Here is a 13,068-nt window from a genome sequence, read left to right on the forward strand (position 1 = left end):
ATCAGGTGGTAAGAACTGTCCATTGAAATACCATCCCATTTCTTTAACAAGCGTCTCGTGGAAAATCATGAAACATGTCATCTACTCTCACATTGTAAACTTTCTAGATTCTAAGAATTTTTTTCACCCCAGCCAGCATGGTTTTAGGAAATGATCCTCCTGCGAAACACAACTAGCAATATTTCTTCACGATCTGCGTGCTAACCTTGACAACAACGTGCAAACTGACGCAATCTTTCTAAATTACGCAAAAGCATTCGACACAGCACGCTTCCAAAAACTAATGCTAAAACTATCCCAGTAATACGTAGACCCAAGTGTAATAAATTAGATCAAAGCATTTCTAACCAACCGTTCTCAGTTTGGGCATGTCAATAACAAATCTTCTGCTTACGTCGAAGTAACATCAGGCGTACCTCAAGGTTCAGTTCTTGGCCCCCTCCTGTTTCTGATAAATGTTAACGACTTACCCCTCAGCGTATCCTACAAAGTCCGCATGTTTGCAGATGACTCTGTAATCTATCGGACAGTAACTAACACTCACGACCAAATCGGACAGTAACAAACACTCACGACCAAAAACGAAGGGATCAAGCCTGTTTTTGCAACTCTCCTCACAAGGTTGTTTCAGTAAGACGACATCAAAAAAATGGTAATATTAGATGTTGCAGTGCTTATCGCTACGCTGCATGCTTATTAATCAGTTGCTTGAATCTTTACTTTTCAATTTTTCGAACATATACAATGCTAGAAGTACACATTGTTGGGCTAATCGATTTATATTTAATCAAAAGCTACTACTGGGACTGTTTCGCAAAGACATAACGAGAGACCGGTGAAGGAGAGCACAATAGACAATTTAGCAATCCCTCGTTATCTCTTTCCGTGAGCTTCTAATTGTATATAGACTGCTGCCTAGAATTGTCAGAAGACCTTGGTATTGACTATGCAAACAAGACCTACAGCATCACTTTCCTTCTTTATTTTAATTTATTTTTTCTGAATAATTTTCTGCTTTATTTTATTGGCACCCGGAAAAGCAAGCCGACTTTTTTAGTTTTATTGTTTTTCTGTGAGTAGCATTTTGCCTTTATTAAATGCCCACATAAAGCGATAGCAACATCTACATCACTTACATCCTCGCATATGCTGTAGTGTTGCGACTTGTTATGATGTATATATAATGTAGTCATCCAATTTAAACGAATCATAAGCATTACAGCGAATATCAAATGTGCAGCCTTTACTGAAATATTTTTCAGGAGTTTGCAGGATTATCATTCGTACTGTTTCACCTCTCGTACAGCACGGCTGCTTCTAGATTCACCTCAAAAATGAAATCACCATGCATTCTCAACCCTCATAAAAGTATGAATGGCTTACTTTATGTTAATCTGAAGGTGTGCCTTTATACTGGCACTGGCTAACATCACCCACACCTGGTATTAATAAGCCGATAAGGCATATAAGTTAGACAAGTTTGCGATAAATTTCCTATAATGTTTGCCGTATACTTGAACTGATAACTCCGGACTTTTCAGTATAATATGGATTGGAGAGGCATCAAAAATGGCAGCACCTAACTTCCTCGTCTCCCACAGCTCCTCTTTCTTGGTCCTAAGGCGCTGTAACACTTCTGGCGCTGACAAAGCTCGCTGGGCGAGTAAGGCGTGCTCTTTTTGTGTACACGGCTTCAGCCGGGCGACGTGCCGAACTTGAGTTCTTGCAGAAAAGTCAGCCACTACATGGGTGTGAGGCATGCTATGGTATAGTTTACCTTATTCAAGATGTCGATGATGACAAACCGGCCAGCATAGTGGGCCAGGAACTCGTTGTATTGAACAACCTTCCTCTAGAAGGGTCGACGATTACAGAATGTCAGCAGGGACATAGCTCATTGAACGGTACTTACTGTCGTATCGGGCATTTTACGTGGTCTAGGATGCTAGCGTTTAACAGTCGCGCTAGTGCCAGAGTTATAGAGAATCTCAGCTACTCATAGGTTCTCAACAAACGACGAAGGGAAGATCCAACATATAAATAGGTAGGTGCTCGTACAGAAGAAAGAATTAGTTATAACATGCCACTTCATGTCTTGCTGGGATAAACGCGTGTTTTAACCGGCAATGTGTCGTCCAAGCTGTTATGATTGGACGCCACGTAAATCGAAATCTGTTCGCAAGCATCTAGTTCGTTGATAAATCTGTTAGTTGGAAGATGAAAGGATGTTGAATGTTGAAAAGTGGAATCACATAAGCATAGCAACTCCTTCACCATGTCTGCAATAAACTGGCATCCACACTCACTCATTATCCCTCGAGACTGACCATGCCGGAGGATGAAAGAGTGTAGCAAAAACAGAGACACGGTCGCAATATGATAACTATAGGCGTGATTTAATTTATAGGTGGGGTTCAGCGTCCCAAAACAACCTTATGGTTATGAGAGACGTCATAGTGGAGGGCTCCGGAAATTTTGACCACCTGTAGTTTGAACGTGCGCCCAAATCTGAGCACACGGGCCTACAACAAATCCGCCATCAGAACTACCTGATTTTCAAGCACTAAAAAGTTGAATTCCAGGTGCCAGGAATACGAAGCCAAGACAAAGTTTAAGGCACCCAAAATAGTATATATCATCATCACTATCATCATTAGCCGGACTGCGTCCACTGCAGGACAAAAGCCTCTCCCATGTTCCACCATTCAACTCGGTCCTGTGCTTGCTGCTGCCAATTTATACCCACGCACTTCCTAATCTCATCTGAACACCTAACCTTCTCTCTCCCCCTAACCCGCTTGGCTTCTCTAAGATTCCAGTTAGTCACCCTTCATCACCAGCGGTTATCTTGTCTACGCGCTACATGCCCGGCTAATGTCCATTTCCTTTTCTTGATTTCAACTATGATATCTTTAACTCCGGTTTGTTCCCTAAACCACTTTGCTTTCTTCGTGTCTCTTAAGGTTACACCTACCATTTTCATGTTCATTGCTCGCAGCGTCATCTTCAATTTAGGCTTAACCCTCTTTGTAAGTCTCCAGGCTTCCGCTCCGTAGCTACGTACCGGCAAGATGCAGCTGTTATATACTTTTCTAGCAAGGCATAGTGGCAATCTACCTGTCATAATTTAAGAGTGCAAGCTAAATGTGCTCCACCCCATTCTGATTCCTCTAGTTACCTCAGCCTCGTGGTTCGACTCCGTGGTTATTACCTGTCCTAAGTAGAGAGTCTTTTACAACTTCAAGTGCACTATTAGCTATCTCGAAGCGCTCTTTTCTTCCGAGGCTGTTGTACATAACTGTCGTTTTCCGCAGAGTAATTTTAAGACCTGCTTTCTTACTCGCCTCGTCTAACTCTGTAATCGTGTGTTGCGATTTGTCCCCGGAGTTATTCAGCAATGCAATGTCATCAGTGAAGTGCAGGTTACTAAGGTACTCTAAAATAAATGTTATGCCTAAATGTTCTAATTCTAGTAAATATAGACGCAATTGCTTTTACTATAATTCAAATGTTTGAAGAAAGGGTGGCGCGACCTGTGTCTGCAGCAGGAAAGCAAAAAAATATAGTTCATCATGGTACAAAGGCGCCAAAAGGCAGTAGCATAGCCCAGCAACTGTTAATTTTCTCGCATGGTTTGCAGAACAACGTTTTTCCTCTAAGTGTTCAGCATGGCGTCCACCATCGAATAAACACGCTCCTGGGTCTTTTTTCTTCACGGCATTGCTGAGAAAGGCAGCGCAAGAACTAATAGTCAGACAGCTGAAGGTCAAAGGATCGTTTAGCCCGTATGTACCGCGTACAATGGCGCAGGGTCAATTTCTTGTCGGCTGAATTCTTAAGGGGCCCCTCACCATCTTTCGATCTTTCGAGCTCACAAGTGTGCACGAGCATGCACTGCACGCCCACAATCACGTCTGCCGAGATCTGAAACGCTACGTGCGCCAAAAGGAGGTGAAATGTCATACTGAATGCCGCTTGCCCTTCATCTCATGGGCAAACATGGACAATTCGACGTTCAACAAAAAATGTTCCTGCATATCTAACAGTAGTACGAGACACTGCTAGCATCATTCGAGGCAACTTGTGCAATTTGTGCAATCTGTGGTTTAAATGGAATGAAAGTTGATAGCTGACGGAAATAATGACACAAACAGTATACGTGCATGTTTCTTTATTGCGAATCGAGTGGGATGTGAGAGTAAGCTGTCACCATTTCATTTACGTTAGTGTCTTTGCCGTTTTCACTTCGTGCCGGCTACAGCCCTGGCAACGCCTGGCGTGCTTTTGTAGCGTCATCTCTTCAGTTCCAGCGGTGCGACGCTATGTATCATGGTAAGGATACACAATCCATGCCAGCCTCTTTGATCGTGGGTGTACAGAGGGATCGCTTCTCACAGAAAAAAGGCAGTGCACTACAGAGAATGCAGAAGCACTACTACGCCGCTATTGTGCACGACCTGGCTTGGGCATATTATTCTAACGTAACCTTGTGTTTACATGACCTGTTGATGCGTCTGCGTTTTGTGATTTTCCGGCTCTGAGCTGCTGCAACACCGAAGAGGGCAGGGAAGAAATTCGGATTGCTAAGTACGGGGTGAGCGGCAGAGGTTTCCAGCTTACCTCTCCGAAACATGACTTCGAAGCTTCTAATGAACTTCCTGAAGAACGTGCGACGAGACAGCAGCTCATGAGGCCAAGCCGTGGTCACGGCTTTTATTTTCGACGTGGGCATAGATGTATAATAAAAAATTCTTGTGGTGCAAAGCTCTTAATTAGGCATGCAACAACTTCCAGTGGCTAGCTGGAATTTCTCATAAACGTTGCCTGATAAACCACATTTTATGAAGTAAATTAGAAAGAAAACGTAAGCCACGTGAACTTCTGATTTTGTTTACCTATACTCTACTTTTCCCTGACGGTACTTCCTGCAGTTGCTTAGACACACCTTCTGCCGCTGCCCATCCCCCCCCTCCCCACCCACCTCCGAGTCTTCAAAGCGTTCCCTCGCTTTCTTTATAACACTGGTCTGCCATGTTCTTGGCTATGAATGTTACTCTCCTCTTCTTTCATATTCTCTTTCCACGTTGTTTCTCTCCCTCAATTTTCTTGAATGCGATGGGTCGTGATCTGGTTTACGTTTTCCCAAATAGCGCCTGTTCCTCTCATCCTCCTTTTCCTCCCTCAGCCAATAGCACCTTGTCAGTGCACTGACGTACCCAAGCTGGCCGCTGCATTTCATTACATGGCGGCTAGTGGTTGATTTGCGCACGTTTTTTAGACTAGAGAACTATGTTGCACCTCATACAGTTGAGAAAGGTCAGTGTTTTTCCGGTAAAATTATTAGGAGCTTCAAACTGTAATCGAATACGAAGATTGAGGTTGAATGACGTTCATATAGGCACCGATATTGAAAGAATGCATTTAGATGTCCTTATATAGCTTTAGACAGAAACGCTAAAAATAGGCAGTCATGCCTCGAGAGAACACTATGAAACTATTCCTCAACCTCTAATTCATGCTCATATAATATACTGGCACAATAAAACAGCAATAACAAAATAGGCATTTGTCTAAATTCTGGTCTCTAATGTTAAAATGCGGGCTCATGTTTTTTTTGGAGTGCAAATATTGGTCATTCATTGAGGTATTCAGCAAATATAGGAAAATCCCTGTCTGTGTTTTCTGGTGTTGCGCTGTACATAAGTTCACGATATATAAGGAAAATGCTGAGACACCTGATTTAAGTATCATAGCTGTTGACATATGCCAAACATAGCAGTTTGCATCTGCAAAGATACTCAATAAGTAAAACGTTGCAGCATAGAGTTCCCAGTAACAAATGGCGTAAGCGCTGTTTTAGCTCGGATGTAAGTTGTAACTAGGTTGGCGGATCTTTTCTGTTCAAGAAAGTCATGCTTTCTAGTTTCTACCGAAGGAAAATTAGTTGAAGAGTGTATAGGTACCATTGAAAGAGTAGCTTTCATATAGCTGAAGATTAATGGCGCGTGTCGACCTTGCACTATATCTTCCTCTCAAAGGCAGTATGACTCTCCTTGCAGATCATCACGCGGTTTACCAGTGCCAATGATCCTGATCAGCAGTGCGGTCGCATTCGGGAGAGCGAGCACAAAGCCTTCAGCACCTCCTACACGCTAAGCATCAAGCTCTTCTCCAGGACACCGCTTTCATACTTCTTCGATGGCAACATACTTGCCGTTGTCGTTACCGCTGCAAATGAGCGTGAGTTCATTACGTTTTCTCTCATCGCTGTTGTGCATTCGTCACGAGCAGTGTATGTGTCATGAAGGGGCCACAATACACTTCGATCATAGAATATTCATAGCCTATCAGCACTTGACGCCCCTCTATAGATGTCGGAAAATTATTATCGAACTGCCTGTTGTCGGTATTTTACAACCCAAACACGTCTGAATCCAAGTAAACATTCGCTTGGCCGCTTCCATGAATTTGTAGCCACCAGTGGCGCCCTAAACGGCCAAAACAGATGCATTATTTCATGATTGTAGGGCCAGCGAGTGATTTTCGAGGCCATGTGTCAGTGCCACGCATGGTTGAACTATAACTTGCCAATAATGCATTCAGTCAATAAAACACGGCACTCAAGGCCACTATGCAGGGTGTCGCAACGTTTGGGCACATCCCAAAACACAGTACATCCTTTCTGCATATGTCTCGGTACGTTTGCGACAACAGAAGTGGTAAACTATATCAAAAGGAATCAAAACTTCAGCTAAGGCCTAATTTTCAAACGTTATCCTTGATGTCGAAAATTCCTGACATCCAAGATAAAACTTTGGAGGTGAATACTTTCAATGTAGAAGCCTTAAACTTATTTTATTACGGCTGACATGAATAGCCCTCGCTTTTACAAAGTATTTCGCAACTATACGGCAAGCCTACTTAAAGCTTCGCGTTGTGTTGAGGTCATCTTACTCGAATGAATCTCTTTTATAGACCCTCTTCCAAGGAACTTGAATTGTCACTGATTATACATAGTATTTTAGGTAACTGAAACCAAAAAGTAGAAAGAAGTGATTACGGCAACTAAATGTACCCAACGGTATGAGGTTTCCAGTTATGCAGCACTTGTTAGCGTATTTGTATCCTGTTTAAATAGATTGGTAACTAAGATCTATTGGGCTATCAGGAGGTGTTCTAGGTAACCAATTCTTTAGACGGCAGCAACACGGACGGTACTGGCACAAAGGCTTTATAACCAGCCCTCTGTCCCCTATTTGTGAAGCACTTACCCACGACAAATTGTTGTCTATTACATCTATCTCCTCCAGGAAAAAAAACGTCGGCCCAAAAACGTATAGGTAGCATAGCACAGGCAAGTCGTATGTGTTCGACGTGAACAACTGTAAACGTTTGACATGCACAACTTTTCTCGGCCGCTGGCGCTTGTCCGATTGTGGTTCACGAGCTTTCACAATATAATTTGTGGTAGCTGTTTCCTTTACCACTTGGTATATGCACTGGTACTTCAAAAATAATTTCAGTGAGAGTCTAGGGCTTGAGGCAGGCAGCGAAAGCCACCTTAGCGAGCAGGTATGATGAAATGCAGGAAAGATTGCTGATTTCCCGCGGGGATGCTTCAGACTTTAGTGGTCTTCAGATTTTGCTACACTAGAGAGCTTTGAGAACTCTTGTGCGTGGCAGCTTCAGAGAGGAAGATGCAGCTTCAGAGAGGAAGACAGCAGCTTCAGAGAGGAAGATGCCGAGGTGTCTCAGCACTTTCTGTAATAATGATGTCCGTTGTAGAAGATAACTCGTAGCCATAAAGCAGGGCCAAAAGGATTATTGTTACAGTGCGTCACGGACATGACGCACCATAACTTGCTGGCTGTCGTCCCCATGTAACCCCGCTCCTGTCTATCTAAAAAACTAATGTGAAGCGCCCGGAAGTGACACTGCAGTGTCGACTTTCTGCAAAAGTCTTCTCTTTACGCTTTCGACAAGGTGAAACTGCAAATTCGTTGACGTTCGTAGGGTGACTATTTCTGCGCTTAACAATAACGAAGCGCACATTTCTGTAACGAGCACAAACCATTGCCGAGGTCTGCGTAAAGAAATGATGCCTGCCGCTTCCTGCACACTGCAAGTTGATGACTCCGGCTGCTCAAGGAATGTACATGGTGCAATGTTTTGATTGCCGACCATCCTACCATCACTGAAAAGTGTCCTCAGGACATAACACCGGGCTTTTATTTCGTGCCAAGTCATTCTGTGCCTATTAAATTTGCCACCGGTGCTCTTAAGCTTGAGCTGCTGCAGCTTGCCGATTTTCCAGCTAACTATTCTTCATGTTTATTCTCTCTCCATCACGTTCACTTGAAACCCCAAGGTTTCACATACATCAATTTGTCATCTTCACACAATGTAACTGGTAGTGACTAGTTCGTCACTCCTATTGTCAACGTATATTGATGGGGCGAGACATCGCCTTTGCTCCCAGTTCTGTCTCCGTCGCTGGTAAGAAAGTGGCCATTGCTCTATTCAACGTCAGCCTGTTGACTCAAGTTATTCTGCAAGGCATGTCTTCCGAGATCACGTCTCCACTTAACCGTTACTAGGCTGCTGATTTGGACAGCGATGTTACGTCTCCATGTCCTGACCGCAGTTACACTCTGCTTTCTGATGACATAAACAAGGTGATTGCTCCCGATCTCACCCCAGCACAAGCTATGGGCCTCCCCTTTACGGTAGTCTAGTGGCTAAGGCATTCGGCTGTGGACCCGCAGGTCTTGGGATCGAATTCCATTCGCGGCGACGGTGATTTCTACGGAGACAAAAACGCTTGAGGCTTGTGTGCATAGATTTAGGTGCGCGTTAAAAAACCCCAGGTAGTCCAACTTTCCGGAGCCCTCCACTACAGTTTCTCTCATAATCATAAGGTTAATTTTGAACGTTAAGCGCAAACAATTATTCTTAGTAAGCTACCAGCCTCAATGGTCTGCTCACGTAATAGCGCAATATTTTGAAACATCGATAACTGCCCCCTCGGTCAAGCATCTGTCGTGACACCGCATCAACACTGGTGACGCCGGACGTATACAGCTGCGTTCATATTGTGCATCTCAGCAAGAACGTCAACATTCATAGTGAAGTGGACAAAGCAATTACTAAAGATTTCATTGAACTATCATCCAGTCCTTGGGCCTCACCGGTCGTGCTTCTACAGAAGAACAATGGTAACTAAGCTGTGTCTTCTGTTTCGACTATCGAAGTAGAGTAACTCATATAGACGTACCCTTTGCCGCCGACTCATAACGCCCTCAAATACCTACATGGTGCCCTATACGTTTCAGCTATAGTGCTTCGGTCTAGCTAATGGCAGATTTCCGTCAACCCGCTTACATTACGCTTTCATTGCGCCCAATGGCCTTTATCGATCAGAGCGTAGCCAGAAATTTTTTCAGGAGGGGTTCACACTGACCCGATGGGGGGGGGGGGGGGGATTAGGCATCAGCTTTACTCTTTAGCATGACTATCAGCGGTAGTTTCAGCAAATTATGTACATGCATAGCAAAGCCATGAGACTCCCCTGCTCCCTTCTCCATGCATCTCCATCTTCACATGCATATGCTTGTGAAGAGAGTAAGTAAAATCTCCCTATCCATATGTATGCTTGTGAAGTGAGTAAGTAAAAGGAAAGTAATCGCAGTAAAGTACAGTAAACGACAGGTACAGTGACCGTTTGGAGTAACGGCCTCTTGCCACACCATTGAATGAACTCGTCTTCAAAAATACATCATTGTGATGACCCTCCCGACTGGACCGAACATCGTTAATCATTATTTTAGTCCTCATCAGGGCAGAGTTCGTTTCACAAGTCAAAGACGGCTCCACCTACAACGAAGGATGAGAAGTATACGCAGCATGTTTAGATTTTGCCAACTTTGTCGAGCGAATAATTTCTTACTTTCGATGTGTGTGACTGCATGCCTAAGGGAATGATTTTTATGCTTATCTGTATATCTCAAGAAGGCCTGACGCTGTGGTAGCATTTAGTTGACTTCTTTTACATTAGTGCGCGCATCCAAGCTCACTTATATAACAAAATAAGTAATTTTTGTAAGTTTTGCTGCACGTTGGAAACGCAGTTTTGCGCGCACTGTTTTTCGGACAGACTTTCTTGCAATTGCAATTGGCATTACAGCTGTACTTTAATTTTCCATAGCTATGAAGTACTTCAATCATAGAGGTTTTTTTCGTACAATCTGTGAGGGCAAGGTATTCATTGTTTCATTTCATTTCATTTATTTTCTCTCAATGCACAAGGCATAACAGAGAGGAGTGGTGGAAAAACAAGTAACAATCTGTACAAACAAATGGAGCATGTTTAAAAAGGGTATGCGTTTATGGTACTCTTGAAGTTGGCCGGGTCAGTGATGGATGCGATGGAAGCGGGAAGGTGATTCCAGTCCGTGCTTGTTTTTGGCACGAATGAATTAAAATGGAGGTTTGTACGGCTGCTTGTAATTTCAACTTCGAAGTGGTGATCACTGCGGGATGAAATGTAGGATGGCGGCAAAAAAAGCGAGTTACTCAGTGAGTGCATGGTATGGTACAACTTGTGGAAGAGGCACAAGCGCGAGATTTTGCGGTGAAATGATAGGCTAGGTAGATTTAAGGTTGACTTCATATGGGTTACGCTTGCTGTACGGGAATAGTTCGACAAAATGAAACGAGCGGCGTGATTTTGAATTGCTTCGATGCTACTGATATGGATGTTTACGTGGGGATCCCATACAGATAATGAACATTCTAGCTTTGGTCGGAATAATGTTTTATAGAGCAGAAGTTTCAGTTGCATCGGGGCAAGGGAGAAATTATGGCGTAAATAACCAAGTGTGCGGTTAGCATTGTTTTTAATAAGGTCAATGTGAGACTGCCAGGAAAGGTTGTCAGAAATTGTAACGCCAAGGTACTTGTAAGAGCTAACTTTAGTAAGGGGAGAATTATTAAGTACGTAGTTAGTAGAAATATTACTTGTTCGACGTGAGACTCTCATTACCTTGCATTTAGTAACATTAAGGTTCATTAGCCAAGTATCGAACCAAGATGAAACATTGTCTAAGTCACACTGAAGGGCAAGGTGGTCAGAAGGGGTTTCAATTTCGCGATAAATAACACAATTATCGGCGAAAACTTTAATAGAACAAAAGATGTTATGTGGCAAATCGTTAATATATATCAGGAAGAGTAGTGGGCCAAGAACGGATCCTTGGGAGACGCCAGAGGTTACGGGTGAGAGGGGAGAGTTGGATTCATTCGCAGTTACAAATTGGGAGCGGTCTATTAGAAAGCATTCAATTCATTTTATATTGTTAGCATCAAGATTAAGTTTGCTTAGTTTTAGTAGTAGCAGTTTATGGCATACAGTGTCAAAAGCTTTAGCAAAGTCGAGAAAAATACAGTCAACAAGGGAAGCAGCGTCAATGGCAAGAAAAAGGTCATTAGTAAGGCAGAGAAGTTGGGTCTCACACGAGTACTGTTTCCGGAATCCATGCTGGTGATCACTAAGGAACGAGTTGTTTTCTAAAAAAGGGTTTATGTGGGAGTAGATGACGTGTTCCATGAGCTTACACGGTGTACTTGTTAACGATATGGGCCTGTAATTGCGGGGGTTATGAACGTCACCTGATTTGCGAAGAGGAACCACCTTTCCCGCTTTCCAGTCGCCCTGGAGGCAATGACATTCCAAAGACTGTGTGAAAAGCTTACATAAAATGACAGGTGAGTAAACAGAGGTATTATGCAAAAACTTTGCACAGATACCGTCTTCACCTGGAGCACTGGCTAATTTCATGTTTTCTATCAATTTTTGTATGCCGACACAGTCAAATAAAAGGGGTTCCATGGGAACAAAGTTGTGGGTGGGGGTATCGGGAAAGGAAAGTGCTGTAGGTTTAACAAAGCACGATGAAAACACAGAGCTTAAAATGACACAACACTCTTCTTTTGGTTCACGGCTGTTATAATCATGGATTAATTCTATCGCCTTTTTTTCATTTCCCCTAATCATCTGCTAAAATTTGTGTGGGTTATTTGCAAGCAGGGAGGGAAGCTTTAGTTGATAATAATTTTCTTTTGTGACGGATAATGCGCGAGTGTACTCGTCAGCTGCGTGATGATAAGCGGGCCACCTTTCCGCGTCGTTAGTTAGCTTTGCCTTTCGAAAAATTCATTTCTTTTTGTTCAGTAGTCGTTTTAGTGTAAGCGTGAACTAAGGGGACTTTGCGCTTTGCCTAATTCTGCGGAGCGGAATAAAACGACTGGTAAGTTCTGCTACCTTCTGCTTAAACAAATTGCAGTTTTGTTGCACGGACCTTTCCAGAAATTGCGAAAGGTAATCGTTTAGGAAAAGCTGATGCTCATTATTGATTGAAACATAGTCGGCTCTTTTGTAGTCCCTAAAAACTTTTGAGCTATCATTTCATTTAGTTGTTTTAGTCATGTTAAAATGAATAGCTAGATGGTCGCTTACGCCCGGAATAACTGATAGGGATTTAATTAGGTCGGGATGCGTGGTCAGCACCAAGTCTAGAACTGAGGAGGTGGACGAGGTAATGCGGGTTGCAGCGTTAACCAGCTGGGTAAGGTTGAAGTCTGAACACACATCAAGAAAGGCAGCACTGTCAGCACAAGTTGATGAAATAATTGGGAAAGAGAGAGACCACGAAACATTAGGGCTGTTAAAGTCACCTAGGAGAAACATAGCGCAGCCGGAAACCTTACTCGCAACTTATTAGTACACCGTGTAATTCATTTGCGAAACCAGTAGTAAGGCTAGGAGGCCTGTAGCAGCTACAAACAACGATATCTTTGTGGTTAATGCGAACACACGTGACAACAATTTCAAGCGGTGAAACAACAGGCACGCTGAACGAGCTACTCTCGTCGCTAATGGCAATCAGTACGCCGCCCCCGCACCTCGTACCCCGGTCACAGCGGTAGAATTTAAACTTTTTTGAACAGTTAAATATTTCATTATTTTCAATTTCCGCGGACAGCCAAGTTTCAGTTAATACGATGACATCA

At 43.2% G+C, this 13,068-nt stretch overlaps 1 protein-coding gene across 1 annotated transcript in view; it reads left to right on the forward strand.

Annotated features, from left to right (window-relative positions):
* Positions 1-13,068, forward strand: part of LOC142803213 (uncharacterized) — a 462,134-nt gene that overhangs the window by 37,715 nt on the left and 411,351 nt on the right. The window contains exon 3 of the mRNA XM_075888307.1: positions 6,060-6,240. Within this exon, the coding sequence (XP_075744422.1) occupies positions 6,060-6,240 (181 nt within the window). The remainder of the gene's footprint in view (positions 1-6,059; positions 6,241-13,068) is intronic.

Source organism: Rhipicephalus microplus, chromosome 3 (genome assembly GCF_043290135.1).
Source record: "Rhipicephalus microplus isolate Deutch F79 chromosome 3, USDA_Rmic, whole genome shotgun sequence".
NCBI classification, from domain to species: domain Eukaryota; kingdom Metazoa; phylum Arthropoda; class Arachnida; order Ixodida; family Ixodidae; genus Rhipicephalus; species Rhipicephalus microplus.